General features: G+C 40.5%; 1 protein-coding gene across 2 annotated transcripts in view; it reads left to right on the top strand.

Annotated features, from left to right (window-relative positions):
* The window catches only part of LOC143275642 (ras-related protein Rab6), a 34,126-nt gene extending 10,743 nt beyond the window's left edge, over positions 1-23,383 (top strand). The window contains exon 8 of one of the 2 annotated variants that reach the window (XM_076579894.1): positions 16,992-23,383. In XM_076579894.1, the coding sequence (XP_076436009.1) occupies positions 16,992-17,059 (68 nt within the window). In that variant the 3' untranslated portion in view covers positions 17,060-23,383. Of the gene's footprint in view, positions 1-5,786; positions 11,658-16,991 lie in introns of those variants that run through there. The other variant, XM_076579893.1, reaches the window with a different exon arrangement.
* Positions 23,384-23,796: the final 413 nt, after the last annotated feature.

Below are 23,796 nucleotides of genomic sequence, written 5' to 3'. Positions count from 1 at the left end.
CTGCATTACGTAGAAAACATAAAAGCATGAAAGTAAATCCCACATGCAATAATCACTGTCACACAATGCAATAATCACAATGAACGTGCAAGATAAATAGAAGTATATGGATGTAACTAGACTGTGAACAGCGAAGAATGGCTTGGATAGGAGTTGAATGAATGCTTTTTACGAGACGGCAACATTTTGGGGGGAGGATGGGGGGGTCATTATATCACCTCTTTTTTTTTTTCTGACGGACTTTGATGCAAAGAGAGAGAGTGAGTGTGTGTGTCTGTGTTTGTGCGCATGAGAAAGGTACTTGTGTAGTTTTGCTGAAATTTGGTACCTCTCCAGTAACCCTGTCCTTGCCTAACGCTCCGACTGCCTCACGAGTGACAGCCTCTCAGTTTGATTCCACTCTTGGCAGTAGCCGTATCTCACGCAGTCTGACATGTCGTTAAGATTGGATAGGAATTTAATTGTGCAAAGAAAGCTGTAAGTTTAGCCGTAAGATTCGTTCGCGGCTGACTTCCTTTAGCGTTACTCAGTAGTTTAATTGTGTGAAGAAGGCGTAAGTTTTGTACTAAGATTCTTTCATATCTGGTTTCATTATAACTTACTCAGGAGTTTCATTGCTTTTTTTATTTATTTGTTTCATGTCATTTAGATCTCACGGGGAGTTTTTGTGTGTTTCGTGTGCAGGCGGCAGCTTTTAGCAACTTTCTTATGAGGAATATTTGTTTCATTCGTGTTTTTGTTTTTAAAGGAGAGCTCTTGCTCTTTGGTCTTCAGTCTTGCGTTCTGTAGACTGTGCACCGCGCGCTTGCGTTCCTCTCGCTCATCCTCTGTTTTTGATAAAATGCGTATGCTGCTGGACAGGAGAAAACCTACAACATGCTGTTGCTTGTCAGTTTCTTTCCCTTTTCTTAATTAAAAAAAAAAATTCTTTTTATTATATTTTTTTAATCATCTTAAACCTTTTTCGCTTCCTCCGCAATTTTTTAATATTTTTTTATCCAGCACTTTTGACCTCTAACCAGCTTTCAATTTATTTTCTCGAGTACTGCCGCTGTTCAGGGCAGGATTTAGGGAGAGAGGGTAAGTAGATGGTGCTGTTGGTTTTTATATCAATTTCTTTTCTCAAGTGCTGCCGCTGTAACGGGCAGCAATGAGGGTAAGTAGATGGTGCTACTGGTTTTTTATCCATGAAATCTGGCAGGCTGGATGCAACATGGATTGCAGGAGGGGTGAGTACCCTTTGTTTCTCCCTGTGAAACACCAGCTTTGTCGTAAGATTGACCTACCTTTGTTTTGTAAGAAAAAGGGCGGGGAGAGGGGGGTGGGGTGGGGCGTGGGGTGGGGGTGATATTCTTATGATAATTCTGTGATCTGTATGTATATATATTATTATATATCTGTGTCCTGAGACTGTCGTGGGTGAGGAAACGAGTTTCTGTGTATGTGTGCGTTTACCACAGTTGAGCAGTGCATTAGTTGTTAGTTTCTGAGGAGGAAGGTGGCAGAATGGTTAACACGCTGAGCTGCCAGTACAGAGAGTCCGTGAGGGTGTGGGTTCGAATCCCGCTCTCGCCCTTTCTCCCAAGTTTGACTGGAAAATCAAACTGATCTTTAATTACACATACTTAACCATGACCCAACTAGTGCAGACTCCGGCAGGGGTCTGACATTTCTGTCCTGTGCAAACTACTATCCGCCTATGCGGAGAAAACGAAAGTAACTACGACCGATAACCTCCCGGAAGTAGGTAACCTCCCCTTTGTCCCGTTGGCTAGCGCCCTCTTTTTCCGGCAGCTATTGGCTATTGGCATGGATCGTTTAGTCTTTCGGATGAGACGAGAAACTGAGGCCCCCATGCACAGCGCGCACTTGGCGCACTGAAAAAGAACCCATGGCAATGAAAGTGTTTGTCCTCTGGCAAAATTATGTAAAAAAAAAAGGAAATGCACTCTGATAGGTGCACAAATATGCAAGCATGCACTCAAGGCCTGACAAGTGCGTCGGGTTATGCTGCTGCCAGGCATCTACCGATCAGATGTGGTGTAGCGTATATGGATTTGTCCGAACGCAGTGACGCCTCCTTGAGAAACTGAACCTGAAACTTCTGAGCTCCTGTTTTGTTTGATTTTGTCACTTTTATTTTTCTTCGTCCTTTCGTTTTTGTGTGTGTAGATTTTCTCGTTCAGTGCTGCACAGTGCATGAAAAGCACAGAATTAACTCAGGTTTAAAAATGATCCGAATAACCCTTGTCATTGAGACATTGGATCACAGTGTTGTTTTGCTGAACTACAAGTCTTGTTAATCTTATACTTTGTTCTCATGGCAGTTCAAGTCAAATTTAAAATAAAACAAGAGAGGCAAGGCCTTCAAGACTTACTTGTGATACACTTTAAAAAAAAAAAAAAAATTGAAGCTTTTTAAGATGAGAAATATCAGTTTAAAGCAAATTAGGTCCCCTAGCATTAATTACAGAGTAATTTCCCTTTTTTACTATCTGCACCAAAACGTTTGCAAAATAAATAAAACTTCCATGCTTAGCAAAAGAAGTTCCTGTTTGAAAAAAAAATGATAATAATGACTGCTCTTGTTGTTGGGTCAGAATATCATATCAAAGTGCCAAGTTTAGAGAATACAAAAAATATAAATATAACAGTAAATGCAGTTTGCATATAATTAGGCTTCATTTTTTTTTTTTTTTTTTTTTTTGTGCCCATCCCAGAGGTGCAATATTGTTTTAAACAAGATGACTGGAAAGAACTGAATTTTTCCTATTTTTATGCCAAATTTGGTGTCAACTGACAAAGTATTTGCAGAGAAAATGTCAATGTTAAAGTTTACCACGGACACACAGACACACGACACACACACACACACACACACACACACACAGAGACAACCGAACACCGGGTTAAAACATAGACTCACTTTGCTTACACAAGTGAGTCAAAAATAGATGTGCAGTAAAGGTTTATCAAGAAAAGGGCTTTTTGCACAGAATGGTCCTTTTGCGTTTGATTTTACATAAAAAGGAAACATAATTAATCTGTTGTTGTTTTCAAGAGATAAGTAAAAAAAAAAAAAAATTAATAATGATAATTAATATTTGTGTTAATGTGGGCCTTGCTCTGAAATAGAATAAGGAAAATATAACATATCATTGATAAGTGAGACAGAGAGAATACAATTTTAGATATGCATTTTTATGACATAACTTTAGTGGTATTTGCCCTGTTTTAGTTTTCTCTATACATGTTCTCATTTTCTTTTTCTGATAGTGTCATTATTTTTCCCCTCGCTTCATTGGCTTTTTTTGGCACCTTTTTTTTTTTTTTTTTTTTTTAACTGTTGTGAACTAAGATTTTGAGTGTGTCACTATTCAACTCATACTTTCATTTGAAGTTTTATTTATTTGTGTGCGTGCATTGACACATGCTTTCCTGCCCACGTTTTGTGTGTGTGTGTATGCATACATGTCAGTTATCGGTATGAGTATGTGTGTGTTTGTGTGTGCGCGCACGTGCGCGCATATTTGTCAGTTACCACTGTGTCAGTGAGAGTGTTTGTGTAGGTGTACGCTTATGTCACTTAGTGTTTCTGCAATCAGTGTGTGTGTGTGTGTGTGTGTGTGTACATACTTTTCAGATACCAGTGTATCCGAGTGTATGTGTGTGGTTGTATGTCACTACGTGTGCATACATGTCAGTTGTTAGTGTTGGTGAGAATGTTTCTGTGTTGTGTGTGTGTGTGTGTGTGTGTATGAATGCATACCTGTCAATTATTAGTGTCGTGTTTTTATGTCGGGATGTGCATGCGTATATGTGTGTCACTTTTCAGTGTGTTAGTTTGTTTGTAAATGTATGTGGGTGGGTGTATATGCGTACATGTCAGTTATATAGTGTGTCAGTGTGAGTATTAGTATGTGGGTGAGTATGCTTGGCATACATACATGTCAGTTATCAGTGTGAGTGGTTGTATATAATTTGTGAGTGTATGCATACTTGTCAGTTATCAGTGTGTCAGTGAGAGTGTGCATACACACATGTGTGGGTGTTCTCACGTACACCGGTTAATAAGGCATTGTGCGTACTTTTATATGTATGTGAGTATATGCTTGCTTGTCGTCTGTTACTGCGTCAGCCTGGAGGCTTGTATTACATGTGGCTGTGTGAGTGTGGGTGTGTGTATGCCCACGTGTGTGTAGGTTTGTGTGGGGGTGTGTGTATGCCCACATGTGTGTAGGTTTGTGGGTGTGTGTATGCCCACGTGTGTGTAGGTTTGTGTGTGGGTGTGTGTATGCCCACATGCGTGTAGGTTTGTGTGTGGGTGTGTATGTGTATGCCCACATGTGTGTAGGTTTGTGTGTGGGTGTGTGTATGCCCACATGTGTGTAGGTTTGTGTGGTGGGTGTGTGTATGTATGCCCACGTGTGTGTAGGTTTGTGTGTGGGTGTGTATGTGTATGCCCACATGTGTGTAGGTTTGTGTGTGGGTGGGTGTATGCCCACAGGTGTGTAGGTTTGTGTGTGGGTGTGTGTATGCCCACGTGTGTGTAGGTTTGTGTGTGGGTGTGTATGTGTATGCCCACATGCGTGTAGGTTTGTGTGTGGGTGGGTGTATGCCCACAGGTGTGTAGGTTTGTGTGTGGGTGTGTGTATGCCCACGTGTGTGTAGGTTTGTGTGTGGGTGTGTGTATGCCCACGTGTGTGTAGGTTTGTGTGTGGGTGTGTGTATGTGTATGCCCACATGTGTGTAGGTTTGTGTGGTGGGTGTGTGTATGCCCACATGTGTGTGTAGGTTTGTGTGTGTGTGTGTGTATGTGTATGCCCACATGTGTGTAGGTTTGTGTGGTGGGTGTGTGTATGCCCACATGTGTGTAGGTTTGTGTGTGGGTGTGTGTATGCCCACATGTGTGTAGGTTTGTGTGGTGGGTGTGTGTATGTCCACATGTGTGTAGGTTTGTGTGGTGGGTGTGTATGTGTATGCCCACATGTGTGTAGGTTTGTGTGTGGGTGTGTGTATGCCCACATGTGTGTAGGTTTGTGTGGTGGGTGTGTGTATGCCCACGTGTGTGTAGGTTTGTGTGTGGGTGTGTGTATGCCCACGTGTGTGTAGGTTTGTGTGGTGGGTGTGTGTATGCCCACGTGTGTGTAGGTTTGTGTGTGGGTGTGTGTATGCCCACGTGTGTGTAGGTTTGTGTGTGGGTGTGTATGTTTATGCCCACATGTGTGTAGGTTTGTGTGTGGGTGTGTGTATGCCCACATGTGTGTAGGTTTGTGTGTGGGTGTGTGTATGCCCACAGGTGTGTAGGTTTGTGTGTGGGTGTGTGTATGCCCACATGTGTGTAGGTTTGTGTGTTGGTGTGTGTATGCCCACATGTGTGTAGGTTTGTGTGGTGGGTGTGTGTATGCCCACATGTGTGTGTAGGTTTGTGTGTGGGTGTGTGTATGTGTATGCCCACATGTGTGTAGGTTTGTGTGTGGGTGTGTATGTGTATGCCCACATGTGTGTAGGTTTGTGTGTGGGTGTGTGTATGCCCACATTCATGTCATTTATTGATGTGCGCTTTCCCGACCATAGTCAGTACACGTGTTGTTGGATACTGGCCTACACTTGTGTACACGCATGCGGTGTGACCTTTTACCCTTATTCACCCACGGCCCCTGACACCGTGTGTGCGCTTTGATTTGAGTTTTGTTGTGATCATGTGAGTGGATTCAGTTGCCTACGTGTGTGTGTGTGTGTGTGTGGTGGTTTTTGCTCAGTTGGTTTCCTTAACAGAGCCTCAGTGACGGAGGTTCACTTGAAAGACACCCCTGCAGAGCCCCAGGCACAGGAAGGAGGCTGCGCATGCTGAGTGTTGTCATGTCACCTGCACTTTTTTTTTTCCCTCTCTCCTTTTTAAACACAATTTTTTTTTTTATGTAAGGTGTGAATGGTAACCGATAAAAAAAAAAAAAAAAGCCTGCTAGCTGTTCTTTTGTGTTGAGAAAACATGAAACAGTTTCCAAGCAGCGTTTTGTAAAATGTTAAAATGAGGTTTGTTTGATTAGGTGAATTTGAGATAGTGTTGAAAGATAAGAGTTGGTGCATATTAAAGAGTAAGTAACGCTTTAAGTGAACAGAAAGCTTACGGGAATTTTCCTACGTCTCGTTCAAGTTAAAATTATTGTCATCGCAGCATTTCTTGTAAAAGGATTTCCCTTGCAAAGTCATCCTCGGCGGTGTTGATGATTGAAAAGTGAGGGGTTAATTCAGAAAATTCTTAAATTCTCTTATTTCGGAATCCGTTAGGCTTTACAAAGAGAAGTTTTGAGCTGTGTTTGTGATAATGTGTCGTTCGGCATACCTGAGCATGAGGTTTATACCATTTACCATCACTCTATTGGTCATTTAAAAAAAAGAGAAAAAAATAAGATAGAAATGTGTAGCAACTCACATCTCTCCAGCTGTGAGAAATAAGCGCACAGATTGTGTCACAGAATCCACACTCAGTCGTAGTTCTGAGGTGGTTCTTCTGCTGCTCCTAGTGTACAGTCTGCAAGGATCTAGTTTCATAATCATACAGCTGCCTTGAGAAATGAATTATTGAGGAGGGGTGGGGGATGGGGGGGGGGGAGAGTGGGAGTGGAAAATCTTGTTTGTGAAACCAGTTGCTGATGAACAGTCTGAACAAATGGGCAGATTTTGTGTGATACATTTACATGATGTTTATCGTGTTTGTTTATATTATTATAGTTGAAATCAAACAGTGCATGTGTTCGTCACGTTTGTTTGGCATGTTTTTGGGATTGATGTTGCATACAAAGAATGATCCTGTTGTTTGGGGTGCGCGGGTTGTACAGGGAAGCCAATGTACATAACTGAGTAAAAGAGGGACTTCGCTGGTGCAACAATGGATGTGAATCTACATAATGTGTAATTGCCGTAAGAGGTTCTTTTCTTAATGTTTTTTTTTAATCTTTAGTAAAGCTCTTCTTTGTTCCAACTTCCAGGTTCTGTTACGACTTTGTGTCTATCAAGACAGATATCTAACTTCATTACTTTCTTTCTGGTTCACTTTCTGTCTGTTCAAGGTTCATACAGTGTTATAATGAGACACTACAAAAACAAGGGTTTTTCCTAGCTTTTGTTTGCATTCAAACTCTCAGTGTGGCTGCCATCAGTTGTCGTTTTCCTTGTTGAAGTTTCTGTGAAATACAGACTTGCGCATGCATCAGTTCTTGCTCATCTGCCAAAGGTGCATTATTGCGTGTATGTGCAGCACTGGAAATTTCACCAGACCCTCGCTCTTTGTTTTTGCTTGGGGTACATGACAGTTTCAGTTTCTCAAGGAGACGTCACTGGGTTCGGATAAATCTACAAGCGCTACACTGCATCTGCTAGGCAGGTACCTGACATGACAGATAAAGGGTATTGCACACACAGAGTCTGTGGCAGTTGGGGACCAATAGTTCACCGGGCAGAGTTCCACGAGTTTGAAGCCAACAGTTGGAATCCTCGTTCCTGGGATGTAGATTTTGTGTTTTCTCTCCAGCAGATGTTGGTAACAGACTTGTCCATCATGACGTCACAGTCATTTCAGGTGGTGTCCATGTGATTGTGACGTATATTCCCCTCTGCTGCTGGATACTGACGATGGGCGCAATAGCCGAGTGGTTAAAGCGTTGGACTGTCAGTCTGAGGGTCCCGGGTTCGAATCACGGTGACGGCGCCTGGTGGATAAAGGGTGGAGATTTTTACGATCTCCCAGGTCAACATATGTGCAGACCTGCTAGTGCCTGAACCCCCTTTGTGTGTATATGCAAGCAGAAGATCAAATACGCACGTTAAAGATCCTGTAATCAATGTCAGCGTTCGGTGGGTTATGGAAACAAGAACATACCCAGCATGCCCACCCCCGAAAACAGAGTATGGCTGCCTACATGGCGGGGTCAAAACGGTCATACACGTAAAAGCCCACTCGTGTGCATACGAGTGAACGCAGAAGAAGAAGCTGGATACTGACATTTCCGTCTGTTACCCCTAAAGACAGTTTGTCTCTTTTCCTCTGTGTGTTGGTGGGAACAGCTCTGTGCGTGTCTTTGATGATGTGGGCCCTGCCTTGCACTACAGTGTAGGCAGCCATGCCATGCTCCATTTTCAGAAGCTGTGCATACTGGCTGTGTTAGTGTTTCCATGATGTTTGTCCTTTGGATTCGAAGATGACCATGGCTTTGGGCATCAGTTGGAAGATTCATGCTTTTCCGTACTTCATGAAACATCAACGTGGAGGAAAGTTCACGCGTATTTTCATCCTTTATATGCGTATACATTCAAGAACTAAGAAAGCTCTTAACAGGTCTGGATTTGTTAGCGATAGGAATGAAATCTGTGCCTTTCACTTTGTTTAGCAAAGTGAGCATGACGACTTGTTTCGGCGTCAGTTGATTTGTTTTCCTGTTCCTGATTTGCATTGCAAGGAAACTATCTCTGTACAGGAGTGATGAGAGGGAAAGGTTTGCCTGGAGTCTGTGCTGATCGCTTCATCATTTACAGACTTGTAGTTTTTGTTTTCTGAATGTCGATTTCATTCCTTGATGACCAGAATGTTGCTGGGAAAACTGGCTGATAAGGTGAAAAATATGGCCTTGGGTTGAGACAAGTAAGGTGATCATGGTATTGCTGTTTTTGTTTTTCTTACATCTGGGTCAGATTTGTAGTTGTTGTTTTTTTATTTTGTTTTTCAAATGTGTTAAATAAACACTCTCATGAATGTCCTGGCAGTCTCATTGGTTTTGTTTTCTTGTGTCTTGCAGACCGGATGAGTTTGAGTGAAATGAGATTACTTAGTAATTATACAGTTTTATTGATCAAATTCTTCTCATGCACTAGATAAAATAGGATGATGATTTTCTTTTATGTCTGTTTATTCTCTGACATCATCCATGTTGTCATCCGTTGTATGCCTTTGGAAGAAGTACTTCATGTATTTGCCACATCATGCTCAGTTCTAATCAGTCTTGCACAGTTTAGACTTTTAACTCTCTCCATACGAACGGCGAAAGGGACGATGTTAACAGCGTTTCACCCCAATTACCATCATCAAAATATTGCAAGCGGAAGGCTCTTATACTGAAGAGGTGAATGTTGACAAAGAATACCACAATTCTGACGACGGAAGCTAAAGGTTATGTCATTCAGACACCCACTGGACATCCGAGGGGTCTGTGTAGAGGAGAAGAGAGGACTGGCCGTACTGAGTGAGTTAAAGCAACACATTTCTCCCTGCTTTGTCATCATGACAAGTGATCGCATCCCACCGGTTATCATAGAATCATATCATGTGATCAGGTCAAAATGATGATTATTACAACAAAAGATGCTGAAAATTTACTTTTTGTAGGCACTCTGCCTCAAAGGAGAATTCATCACAATGTACAAACAGCAGTCAAAAATAGGGGGGGGGGGGGGGGGGGGAAGAATGTTAAAATCAGAAATATTATCAGGATCACATCAAAATGACCAAATGCAAAGCTTTACGTCAACAATGGCGTAGAGATTATAGATTTTTTTTAAGTTTTTTTAAGAGACCAAATGATATAAACAAAGCTCTTGGTCAACAACAATTAAGAGATTATAAATAGATGTTTTAAAAAAAGAGACAAAATGAATATAAACAAAAGAGGTCAACAATGATTTTGAGGTTATGAATATGTGTTTAGTAATTAACTACTAGATAGAAAATAAGTAGCCCAAGAAGGAATCAGCTTCAAGAGTAAGATTTTAGAGATAAAAAGCATTTGCATTTGGAAAAAAACAAAACCAAACAAAAGTGTGGACGTTTTGCATGAACATCAGAATGGAGCTGATGTAATTACATGTGCTTTACTGTGACTCACAAGACTGAAGCATTATATATATATATATATATATATATATATATATATATGTATGTATGTATGTATGTATGTATGCATTCATGGTAGATGGCTTGGTTACATGGCATTTTCATGAGTGTATAAATGCATCAAAAAACCTTGTGCATGCATGTTTCTGGATGTTTGAACACTTGTACTTTATGTTAGGAACTACCTGTTATATTTTTTATTGTTATCATTTAGCTGTTTGTTGTTTGGAGATAACAGATTATTTCTTAATCTACTGGCTTTGATCATGTTTTTTTTTTTTTTTTTTTGTTGTTGTTTTTCTTCTTGCTTTTGTTTGAATGTTCTACTCCACACCTAGCTTTGTGTGTGTGTGTGTTTTATGACAAGTCCAATTTTATTTACGTGTGTGTCTGTTTCACTTTTTGTATTTTGGGGTTCTTGTTCATTTGGTTGTTTTTTATTTTTTGTTGTTGTTTTTTTGTTTTTTTGTTTTTTTTTTGGGGGGGACAGTGCATGGGTGAATATTGCAGAGTATGGGTATGTTTCATCTTTTTTCTTTTGAAAAAAACACAAAAACAACTAATTATTAAAGTGCACTTGTTTTTTGATTGAACATATATTGTGATCGTTAACACTTCACTGACAGTGGTCAGCCCAGTTTAATGCGACTTTTCCATGCTATTGTTACAGTAGTTGATGCAGAGGCAGTCTGATTTACAGAAGGGGAAAGAAATATCATTTTGGCATATTCAACACCAACTTTTTTTCTTTCTTTTATATATATATATATATATATATATATATATATATATATATATATATATAATAAATAAAACAAAGTTGAAAAACAACACCTATTTTGTTAAACATCTTTCTGACCGTACATGACGTCTTCTACTACGTAAAGTTATCATGTTCTAAGTATATATATATATATGTATAATATGCCATGCATGTTGTCGTAATGTGAGATTTTCCATGTGTTGCAAACTAAGGGTTTGGCTGTTGTGAGCTTCCAGGGCCAGAAAAATTAATTATTGTTGCTTTCTTTTGTCCTGTTTTATCCCCTCCATTTTTTTTTATTTTTTAATTTTTTTTATGTATGGTTGATGTTGTAAAGCATTGATTTTTGCCTTGGTTGCTAGTTTTTAGTGGATACCTGTTTGTTAGATGTGGTTAATCTGTATGCATTTCCTTATGTTTGTTAATTGTGGTTAGTGTGTCTGTGTTTTTCTTGTGATTTCTTTTTTTTTTTTTTCTTTTTAATTGTTGAAATGTTAAATATGAACACTTATTTACTTATTTATTTTACTTTTAAGAAAGTGTATGTTGTGTTGGGTTTTTTTTTGGGGGGGTGAATATGAGTGTCTGAAGGATGATCTGTTTATAGGTTTGTATTTGTGATGATGATTGTGATTATGTGTGATATACCATGGACAGGTCTTTATACTTTTTTTTTTTTTTTTTGTATTTAATTACACAAGGGAGAGATTGAGGTTGCGGGGTGGGGGGGGGGGTTATTCAATATTTATTTTCATATTTATTCATTTATTTTGGTTGAGATGAAGGCAACCATTATTGTAGCTGTCCGCAGGTTGTAAACGTGAGCCAGCATGTTCTGGTGAACTGTTGGTTTTCAGTGGGATTTGAACTCGTTGGTTGCACAGCAAGATGTGAATACCAGTAAAAGCACCTTGGTTACTAGACTGAAAAGGCAGTGCATGTTCCTTGGAATGTGGACAGTGGGGAAACGTCAAACGTGTTCATTAAAAAAAAAAAAAAAAAAAAGAAGGGGAGAGAGGGGGTTGAGAATGAGGACATGCACATGGTTTGCGCTTCATGAATTAATCGTTACGTGTGGTTGACGATTTGCGTTTTCCTGTACTGATGCCATTATTTTTTTTGCTTTGTAGATCTGCTTTTGTGTAACACATTATTAATATATATATATATATATATATATTGTTGCATGTGTGGGTGCCACCATGTATCACGTTCTTTCATTGTGTGGATGCTGACTTGTGTGATTATTTGCGGGACTGTGACCCAGTTTGATTTGAGATTTCTGCTCACAGGTGTTCTGTCGTAGATTGGTCAGGAATAAAGCTGCGTTCGTTCAGGTCAGATCGTGTGTTTCTTGAGATTGCTATCCCTCGTTTTCAGTTGGTATCCCCTTGTTTCAGATTATGTTTATGAGGAATTGTTTATAATCCATCGTATTAGCGTTTCCATTCTTTTTGTTTTTACTCTTTTTTTTCCTTTTTTTTTTTTTACCTTTTTTTTCTTTTTGTTTGTTTGTTTTCGTATGTTATTCTACATTGTTTCTGCTTTTTTTTTTTTTTTTTAAGTGCAGTCTGCGTAGCCATGTGTCGTAGAGTGTGTGCACAGCCGGTTTTGACTAGATCACGCCCCTTAGAGAGGCCACTGTGGCGCCGTCTTCGGTGATCTCCTGTTCTGGTAACGGTTTACAGTTGGCCGGGTTTTCTCTTGGGAGTTTTCCTTCTCTTGGAAGGACTGCCTGCTGAGGCTAACGGACTCCATCTGCCCGGGTTTGAAATCAGAGTTGTCCTTCTCCAAGACTATGAGGGAATAGTACATGACAAGATACGAACATAAATCGAAAATCATACACAAACACAGATACAGTAGAAATTAGGATACATACAAGTGCATATCAATATAAAAACTTGTGCATACTCACACATGCAGGCACTGCACACACACACACACACACATGCTTGCGCGCGCGCACACACACACACACACACACAAACTCTCTCTCTCTCTCAAACACACACACACACACACACGTTTGAACAGAAACTGCATATTACATGTGGATGGGGCTGATGACTAGATCTTCAGGTAGATGGCTGTCGGTTGCACAATTTTATTTATCAGGAAGAGATATGAAAAAAAAACACACACACACAAAAAGAGACCCGGACATGAGACCCAAAATAGAACGACGCCTCGCCCTTTGTATTGCTGTTTCTGATGCTTCTCTCCCTCTCTCCATTGGCCATTCCCACTCAAGGTGAGCTGGGGGGGGGCATGCAGGAAGCAAGGTAGATAATCCAATCCATCCTTGTGTCACAAAACTGCTCTTCTCCCCTTGAGCGAGGTAGACCAAGCAATCGTTATCTTGGTTCAAGGCAAGAAAAGGGTTTGGTGACAAATTTACTGTGAGAGATAGGAGAGAGAGAGAATGTCAGTGTGTGTGTGTGTGTGCCTCTCTCTCTATATATACGTGTGTGTGTGTACATATAGATAGATATGTGAGGGGCGTGGGGGTATTGTACTGTATTGTAATGTACTGCTTTGTATTGTATATACACTTAGAGAGATAGGTATATTTGAGGAATGGGTGGGGGATATTGTATAGTGTACTGTACTGTACTGTACTGTTTTGTATTGTATTGTACTTTGTTACTTAGCTGAGCTAAGCTGGCAAGAACCCAGTATAGAGTCTAGACACACTGATAAATGCAACAATTTGCACCCCAGTCCAACCCTCAACTGACACACACACACACATACACACACACACACATAGAAGAAACTACATGCTGTATTGTTCCAGGAACAGTTAGTCCGAAGTTCCACTTTCTACTCCGCACTAACTCACCAAAATGTACCCATGCATTGTAAACCTCATTTTGAAGTGGGTTTTTTTTCCCCCTCCCCATCTTTTTGTTTCTTTTTTCACTCCCGAAAACGGAGTATGGCTGCCTACATGGCGGGGTAAAAACGGTCATACACGTAAAAGCCCACTCGTGTGCATACGAGTGAACGTGGGAGTTGCAGCCCACGAACGCAGAAGAAGAAGAAGAAGTTTCTTCTTTCTTTCCTTCTCCCGATTTCTTTTTTCTTCCTTCTGTTCCTTTTTTTCTTCTTTTTTTTTTTTTTTTTTTTAATGAACCTTTTTTTTTTTAAAATTTAATTTTTAACACCAAAAACCGAGAAATACAACGACCATGAAAAAAAAAAAGCAAAAAGACTAAACACCACTATTTCCTGATACTAAACATATCATTTGATATCCATAAAGATACATACATACTTTTTTTAATTTCATTTTTTACATCAAAAACAGAAATAGTCACATACGACCAGGAAAAAAGCAAAAAGGCTAAATACCACTATTTCCTGATAATATATCATTTGACATCCATACAGATTAAAACATACCCTCATACATGCACACATACGTACACACACACACACACACACACACACACACGCATACACACATTGTTGTAAGCATGTCAACTTATAGACATGCACACAAACATGACGGCACTTGTATACACGTATTTTCCTCAGCACTGATGTTTGCATGTTATGTATACAATAAACGTCATAGAATACAGCATTCATACTTTATCGCATGTTTAAAGCATTAATGTTCTTCCTTTTTCCTTCTGTTCTTTCCCTTCTTGCCAACGTAAGTATTAGTAATGTTGCTATATTTGTTTACTCCTTTTTTTTTTTTTTCTTTGGTGAATGTTTCCTTCTTCCTTCTTCCCAATATCTTTCTGACCCCTCCCTCCCTCCCCTCCTCCCTCTGTCCCTCAGTACAATTACAGCTTGAGGGTGCAGGGGAGAGGGCGGGGGAGAGGAGGGGGGTGCGGTGTGTGTGTGGGGGGGGGGGGTTGATGGATCATTGTACCTTTCTAAAGCGAAGGGATGGTTAATGGGATTGTTTTGGTTTGTGTGTGTGTCACCTTTCTCGTCTGTGGTAGATGTGATTTGTGATAAATGAACAGTCTTTTTGTCACTAGCCTGAATAAAACAAAAGAAATGCATGCGCGCGCGCGCACACACACACACACACACACACACACACACACACACACACACACAAAACAACAACCAACAAACAAACACCATTACAATTCCCTCCACCATGCAATGGAGTTTGATTGTCATCATTTGGTCATATTGTCTTTTTTCGTTCTTTTTTTTATTTTTATTTTATTTTATTTTTTTAGTTTATTTCATTTAATCACAGTATGTGAACCCGTCCTCCAATATGACATGGAATGTGACTGTCATCATGTAGTCAGTTTTTCCTCTTTTTTTTTTTTTTTTTTTTTTTTTTTTCTTTATTAACTCAATTTAACCCTGTGCATTGCTTGGGTTTCAAAATTTGTTTCATCAAATTGGCTGCCACATTCCTACAAGCAAAGAGAACTAACATAGTAAACTGCCACATTCCTACAAGCAAAGAGAACTATCACAATAAAGTTCTACAATGTTTCCAACTTGTCTAAATGTGTCGATTTTGAGGCAAAGAAAAAAAAAGGGGGTCAGTTCCAGTTATATTTTCTGCATCAAAACGGCAAAGAACCCCGCATAGTCGAGGCAGTAAACGCCCAGAGTTGAATGGGTTAATGAAATTTCATTTTAATAAAACAGCTGTGAATGCTTTCTTTCCATCAGAAAACAGTCAACAAACTGGACACATTGCCTGCTTTATGGTGGTGGTGTGTCCATCGAGATCGATGATGACCATCGTTGTCATCCAGCTGGGGGATGGGCGGAGGGTGGTGGTGGGGTGCGGGGGGAGGATGCTCATGAATCTATCTGTGAATGCGCAGATGGCTGAATAATCCAATCTGCGCACGAAATGTTCGCTGACAGTTGGGGCAGACAAAGACAGGCATATGCATTGTCAGGGAGCTTGTTTGCCCGTGACTTTCTGGCCTGCCTCAGTCTTCTGAACAGCTGCAGCAGTCCTGTTGGCCTCGCACAACTTGGCGCCTTTGTGCACAGCAGTGCGCCATTTGTCACGGTCTACTGCAGATTCCTCCCAGGAGTCAGGGTTGATATCAAACGCTTTCAGAGAGACTTTCAGAGTATCTCTGAAGCGCTTCTTCTGGCCTCCGTGTGATCTCTTCCCTTGCTGCAGCTCGCCATAGAAGAGCCTTTTGGGCAGCCGATGGTCTGGCATGCGCGCCACGTGTCCAGCCCAGCGAAGCTTTATAATACAGCTGTGAATGCTTTCTTTCCATCAGAAAACAAGCAAACAAACAACAAACTGGACACATTGCCTGTGTCACAGTAGTCTTCATTCCCTGAAGTGATTATTTTCAAGAAAGAAAACATGTACAGGAGTGGGTAGGCACACAGAGGAGGGAGAAGGGAATAACTCTTGTCATGTTGTGTCCAGTCAAGTGGACCCTGTAGGGGATATTCCAGGGCTAAGCACAAGTCACTTCTCCTCTTCTTCTTCTTCTGCGTTCGTGGGCTGCAACTCCCACGTTCACTCGTGTGCACGCGAGTGGGCTTTTACGTGTATGACCGTTTTGACCCCGCCATATAGGCAGCCATACTCCACTTTCGGGGGTAGTCACTTCTCAAAACCGGTCAAAGGAAAGCAAAATAACGATAAACAATATTTATTTTGTTTGTTTATTGATAAAACAGCGCCAATTTTGGTCAGGATATGCAAAACTCGTACATGGACAGTCATCAGATTTCAATAAATAGTTGCAAAACTGACTTGAGTTAAGATAACGTGGTCATAGCATTGAGATGGCCTTAGTGGTCGGTGAGGCTCAAAGCACCATAATTTGATTTGATTTGACTGAATTAAGAAGATCTGAAAGAAAGTGTGGGTAATTTTTTTTTCACCTGTGAGGTACAGTAAAGGTTTCAAGGTCCACGACAACAATGTTTAAAAAGAACAGTTCACCTGTGGGGACAGGTATGAAATGATTTAGAGAGAACACGTGTTGAAAAACGTTCTGGTAATCACCTGTTTACACACTGACATGCAGATCAAGTTTACCGCCTATATGACTCGTGAACTAAAAATAACTGCTTGACACAGCATCTAAAAATGACATTTTGAGTCACACACACACACCCACATACACACACACTATAAACATCTAAAAATAGAAAACTATGCAAAATCCACAAGATTCTGATCACACACACAGAGTTACACTTCTCCACCTTTGAATATATATACATACACATTTTTTCTTTTGCTTTCAGACTTGTGATTTTTACAGATTTTTTATTTATCTATTTTTTAAAATATAGATTTGTGTGTGTGTGTGTGTGTGTGTGTTTTATATGGGAGGACTTCGATCCTTAACTCTCTCTCCTCAGACATAGAACTGAAGCCAAAGGAACCGATGATGGATTCCCTGGAACAAGACGCCAGCTGTTCTTGCTAACCATGACCTTGCAGGGCGACCTTGACCACGTAACTCGTTGACATTCACAAGCCACTCCTTCGACCCCCGCCTGCAGTCAGGGACCGAGGGTCGGTTCTTGACCATCCCTGCTGACGTTGATTCACCTTGACCCTTAAAAAAAAGGTCAAGGTCAGGTCACGCAGCTTTCCTCTCCAACCCCTCTCTTCTGAGGTGTATAATTAATTTGATATATTTGACGCTTCGATTTACTGCCGTTAAGCGTTTTTGGACATGCTTGCAGAATATTATTATTATTACATGGTGCACAAGGTCATGCTTGTTTCATTGACATCTTTAAATCATCGGTCATTTTCAAATCCATGAATCCGTGCTTGTTTCATTTTTCGATGTTATGCGTCATTTTCGGTGTACAAGCTATAGGAATGCTGTCAAAAAACCAAACAAAACAAAATGAATGCAAGTTCCATTGTAGTCTTGTGCTTTGTCTAGAGCGAAGATCTGGAAGGAATTGAAAGTTCTGTTTCGTATTTCATGTTTTCTTACTGTTTTAGGTACTAGCAATATTCTCCGATTGTAGTTTGTTTGTTTGTTTGTTTTTTGTTGGTTTTTTTGTAAACAGGTTTAGATCACTGCTTCTGTGTAAGGGGCATAATTATTCACATGTTGACAGAATTGGCAGGGGAGTTTACTCCAGCTGGAGATGATGAAGAAAGCAGCAAATGGGGTGTCTGGATTTAGATTTTACACTAGGGATGTGGCAGTGGAGTTATGGAGTTTGGTTGTTTCAGAGTGGCAACTCCATGTTCAATTCTCTTAGAAGTCAGCGCAGCTGTAGTCCCATGTCTTTTCTGTGCTTTTGAGTTTATAGGTGTGTGTTTATTTATGATTTGATTTTTTTTTTTTTAATTTTTTTTTTTAAGAATTTACATTCCTATCTAACTTTGTTTTATTTAGTTATTTTTCAGCATCTTGTTCCCCCATCCTTGAGATCCATCGTTCTGTTTCTGTTGTGGAGTTTATGAAAGTAGAAAGCAGCACTGGTCTATATCATCCATGCATGCCCGCCAACACACACTGAGGTTAAAAAATCCTAGGAGAGGGGCCGGTAAAACCACGATCACTCTGGTTTTCTTTTCTGTAAGTTCTGGTTTACGTGTGTAGCGTGTATCGAACCTTCTGGAGGAGAAACGGAGTAAAGTTCCGATTTTATTTGTATTTGTATTTCTTTTTATCACATCAGATTCCTCTGTGTGAAATTCGGGGCTCCTCTCCCCCCAGGGAGAGCGCGTCGCTACACTACAGCGCCACCTTTTTTTTCTTTTTTCTTTTTTTTTCTGCGTGCAGTTTTGTTTGTTTTTCTTAACGAAGTGGATTTTTCTACAAAATTTTGCTAGGAACAACCCTTTTGTTGCCGTGGGTTCTTTTACGTGCGCTAAGTGCATGCTGCACACCGGGGACCTCGGTTTATCGTCTCATCCAAATGACTAGCGTCCAGACCACCACTCAAGGTCTAGTGGAGGGGGAGGAAATATTGGCGGCTGAGCCGTGATTCGAACCAGCGCGCTCAGATTCTCTCGCTTCCTATGAAGACGCGTTACCTCCAGGCCATCTCCAGGGATTTCACACTGATAACAAACAATGATAATAATGACAAGCGTTCACAAAGGTCACAAACGTTGCATGGAGTCGTATGACTATAGCTAATGGTGGCACTATCTACAGTTTTACCCCTCAAGATGGAATGAGAAGTTCACAACAAGGTGTGGACGTTCGTTCAGTCCGCCAGTCACACAGAGGAATGGAGGGGAAGAAACGTGGACATGGCCCTAATGGTTAACATGCTTTGTCCAAGACATCAGGATCTTCAGTCGTAAGTTCCGTAGACAGGACAGCCGTTTTTCACCCTCAATAGATCTGCCGCATTCCAGTGGTGGTCTGGGTACTAGTGCTTTGAAAGAGAGAAGTAAGTAATCCAGCCGTTTTTCACCCTCAACATCTGCCGCATTCCAGTGGTGGTCTGGGTACTAGCGCTTTGAAAGAGAGAAGTAAGTAATGACAAGAATAATTTATGATAACATGTGACAAGACAAGGCCTGGCAAAAACCATCCTGCAAGGCAGTGTGTCAGGAGGAAGACGAAGAGGCAGACAGAAGAAGAGGAGGGAAAAGATAAAATCCGGGAGTGGACAGGCCTGTCTTTCGCCAAATTGCAGAGAGCAGCCCACGACTGAGACAGGTGGCAGAAGATTGTCAGAGAGTCATCAGTGGTGCCTCCACAACCTTACCCAGGATTACCAGACCGATGATGATGATGATGATGATGATGATGATGACAATGATACCAACTCAGTAGTTACCAACTGATAATGTGCTACAGCATCATAGTTTGTGAAAGATTGAATTGGGTTTGATAAGAATGTGATAAACATTGTTCATAGCAACAGCTAGACCACCTTGGCAAAATCTGTTTTTAAAGTTTTATGTTCAAACATTTCGATTTTTGATTTGTGCACACATGGCTCACACACACACACACACACACACACACACACACACACACACACACACATTATATTCATGAAGGATAAGTAAGTTTAGTGTAAAAGATAATACTAGAATTTTAAAAAAGATAACACAAGGTTGTTGTTTTTTCACATAGGTGTGATTTTTTTCTATTTTTGATTTGTTTATTAATATTGTTAATTGATTACATGTTTATAATACTTTTTTTTCTCTTCATCTTGGAATTGCTGCTATTTTATTTTCAGAGTTAACTCCAGTTCATTTCATTGGGTTTATCATGGGACCTCATTTGTGACACAGATGAAAAAGGTTGCTTGCTCACATTTATGATACACCAGTTTTTTGTTTTTTTGTGTGTTTTTTTCTGTAAAGGTTTACCTCTAGAGGCAGTTAGAGTTGTGATATCTCATTTGGTATGTTTGTTTCAGAACATTGACGTTGTGTAGAGTTGGGTCGTTTGTGATGTGATTTTGGAGCTGTGTGCAGTGTCTGCACAGCACAAATCCAGCTTGTGATACTTGAGAAAAGTGCGATGGGCGTTGAGTATTGTGTGGATGTTCCTGAAGTCTGGCGCTATCATTGTCTAGGTTTCACTTTATCTGAAGGTACTCAGCCTGCCACTCCCAGCTTCTATTTCTCATCTCATTGGAAGGAATCCTGTTCGCTTTTTTTTTTTTTTTTAGTCTTTCTTTCTTTCTTCCCTGTTGGAGGTCAAAATCTTGTTGAAGCTTATTTCGTTATTTCTTTTCTGTAGTAAGTCAAAATCCGGTTTAAAAATTTTTTTTTTTTTTTTAATTGCAGGTCAAAATCCTGTAATCTTTTGTCTTTTTTCTACCCTGTCACAGGTGGAAATCCTATTAATTTTTGTTTTTCTTTCTTTTCTGTCTCAAAATCCTGTAATCTTTTGTCTTTTTTTCTACCCTGTCACAGGTCGAAATCCTATTAATTTTTGTTTTTCTTTCTTTTCTGTCTTATAATCCTGTAACCTTTTGTCTTTTTTTCTACCCTGTCACAGGTCGAAATCCTATTAATTTTTGTTTTTCTTTCTTTTCTGTCTCAAAATCCTGTAATCTTTTGTCTTTTTTTCTACCCTGTCACAGGTCGAAATCCTATTAATTTTCGCTTTTCTTTCTTTTCTATCTCAAAGTCCTGTAATCTTTTGTCTTTTTTTCTACCCTGTCACAGGTGGAAATCCTATTAATTTTTGTTTTTCTCTCTTTTCTGTCTCAAAATCCTGTAATCTTTTGTCTTTTTTACTACCCTGTCACCGATCGAAATCCTATTAATTTTTGTTTTTCTTTCTTTTCTGTCTCAAAATCCTGTAACCTTTTGTCTTTTTTTCTACCCTGTCACAGGTGGAAATCCTATTAATTTTTGCTTTTCTTTCTTTTCTGTCTCAAAATCCTGTAATCTTTTGTCTTTTTTTCTACCCTGTCACAGGTCGAAATCCTATTAATTTTTTTATTTTTCTTTCTTTTCTGGCTGATGTCAAAATCTTATTAGCTTTTGTCATTCTTTTTTTTCTGTTATAGGTCAACATCTTGCTAGATTTTTTTTTACCTTTCTTTTGTCTTCTGTCAATAGGTCAATGAGTATAAATCGTCACTGTTTACGCTTAGCAGTATCTGCTTTTGTGGGTATATGTAATGACAGTGCACCGCCGGACCAGCCATTGTGCACTTTCTTTGTTAATTAAGTGATTAATGTATTATCACCATGTGTGACAGTAGATGGATCATTCAGCACATAATTCTTCAAATGGATGCTGGTGTTTACAAAACAAAACCACAACAACAACAACAACAAATGTTGTACATCTGAGTTTTGTGATTTTGTTTTAGAGTACGCACAATGATTTTCTGAAAACATGGAAATGTTGCTTGAATGCTTCAATAGAGATAAGTTTCTATTTAACTCTTAATACTGTTTTGAAAGTAGAAAGTGCTGAAATGAGCATAAACAATTAAATCCAGTACAGTGTCACAACAGTCATTAAATATATATATATGAATTTGTGGTTACTCTCGGGTTTGGTCGAAAACGTTACGGTCAAAGGTCCTATAGTCTTTCATGGCCATAAGAGCAGTGAATTCCTATCCACTGTGTCCAGGGCTCGGCAATGGAAGACCATGGCCCAATCCTCTCCTTAAACTGATTTTATTAAAGTTTGTTAGACAAAAAAAAGTACTAGGAAAACAGATTTAACATTTGGATTTCTCGGACAAAGAAATGAGTCCTGGTAACTATGATGTTACTGTGTTGGATAGTTTTTTAAAAAAAGAAAAAGAAAAGAAAAGAAAAAAAGTTTAAAAAAAGTTAAGTCTGCTAAAATCTTAGAAAATAAATACATTTAATGCAGCGACAACAAACCTCAGTCCACTCTCTTGAATCAAAGAGTTTCAGAAAGGGCTGTGTGGTTTGTGATGATGCTTCCTGCACTATGATGCTTCACCTCCCATCCCCCACCCCAAGCCCCCCACCTCCCACCCACCCCTCCTATCCCCACCCACCCCCCAGTTATCAGTGTTATCTTCTTGTTCAGTCGCCCGTCTCTTCACAGTGTCAGTCCAGCCCGTCTGATGAATAACGCCACTCCCTCTCCAAGTACTGTCTGGAGCCATGGAGCTTGGTGTGCAGTAGGGTTGGTGTCGGCCACACACGGTGTCTCTAAGCCCTTTCCAGAAGGGACAGGTACCCCCGAAAACGAAGTATGGCTGCCTACAATGCGAAGTAAAAACCGTCGTACGTAAAAAAAACCCACTCGTGTACATGTTACGAGTGAACGTGGGAGTTGCAGCCCATGAACGAAGAAGGGACAGGTCTGAAGAATGTGTTCTGGTGTTTGGTCTTGGAGACCACATTAACAGATTGGAGATGGTGCCTGCCTCATTATCCTGAACAGGTGGGCATTGAGACAGCAATGGCCAGTTTGTAATTTCATGTGTTATATGCTCTTCATGAATTTGCAAAGCTCAGTATGCCAATGTTACAACACTGTGTGTCATCCTGTTCTCTCCCACCACAGTTTGATCAATTCTCATCATCCATATGTATCCCTCCATGATTATCAAATCAAAACAAAACCAAGAAGAAAAAAAAAACCCAAAAGATATTCAGTGATAACTCATCACTCATTTAATTCACTGCTCCTGATGGCCGTAAAAGATGACGGGACCTTTGACCAATAATTCATCTCTTTTCTAAGGTGTTGTATTCAGCAGTTAGATAGGAGGGATTGTCATGACTTTTTGGGGAGGGAGATGGAAGGCATGTAGAGAGCTGGACACCCCCCTCCCGCAAACAGAGTATGGCTGCCTACATGGCACGGTAAAAATCGGTCACATGCATGTACAATCCCACTCACACATACCAGTGAACATGGGAGTCACAGCCCACAAACACTGAAGAAGAAGAAGAAAGCTTGACAATCAACAGCACCCAGCCTTTGAAATAACAGGCAACCTCTACATCTCTTCCTGCCACGCCCCCCACCCCCTTCCCCCCTTTCCTGGACTCCCCTATATTCGCCATAGAAATTGGTGCAAGAGGGTTTGTGGGCGCATCTGCCTACAGCCTCATGAAACAGCTGTTGATTTCTGGCAGAGAGAGGACATGGGCTCTCAAAGCAATGGCAGAAGCAGCAGAAAAGAATTCCAGCTGGATCTGGTCGAGGAGGAATTTCCCTACTCAAACTAGACGTACGATGGCTCAGTGGTTAAAACGTCTGCCAGAAAAGGGGACTCAGTCCTGAAGTGGTGACCACTCTGGAGGCGCGGGTTCGAACCTGCTGAGGACCAGGAAAAAAAAAAAGAAAAGAAAAGGCGGCAATACAAGGGCATCCAGGAGTCATGACCTGGGTGTGGCCCGGCACCTTTAGAGTGTAAGGAGTTAAGGGCTGTAACACTTGACTGAGGGAGGCTTCTTCTCTTAAAGACCTTGTACTGTCCAGTTCTCCAAAGAATATCTTATCACAACCTCTGCATCTCTTCTTCCTGCTTCCCCCCTCCTTTCCTGGACTCCCCTATACACACACACTGCACACACAAATTATTGCTCGCTTGAAGCATACAGTGATAAAATCACTGTGAATCTAAAAAGAACAGTTGCTTTCCTTTTGCATCAACCACCCAAAAGAAAGAACCCCCCCCCCCCTCCCCCCCCGCCATGGAAATTAGATACAGCCACAGTGACTCTTGGCCTAGTTCCTATACCTTGCCCACCCATTTTTGGCAA

The sequence above is a fragment of the Babylonia areolata genome, chromosome 30, assembly GCF_041734735.1.
Source record: "Babylonia areolata isolate BAREFJ2019XMU chromosome 30, ASM4173473v1, whole genome shotgun sequence".
Lineage (NCBI taxonomy): Eukaryota > Metazoa > Mollusca > Gastropoda > Neogastropoda > Buccinidae > Babylonia > Babylonia areolata.
This window is presented reverse-complemented; position numbering and strand designations above follow the sequence as displayed.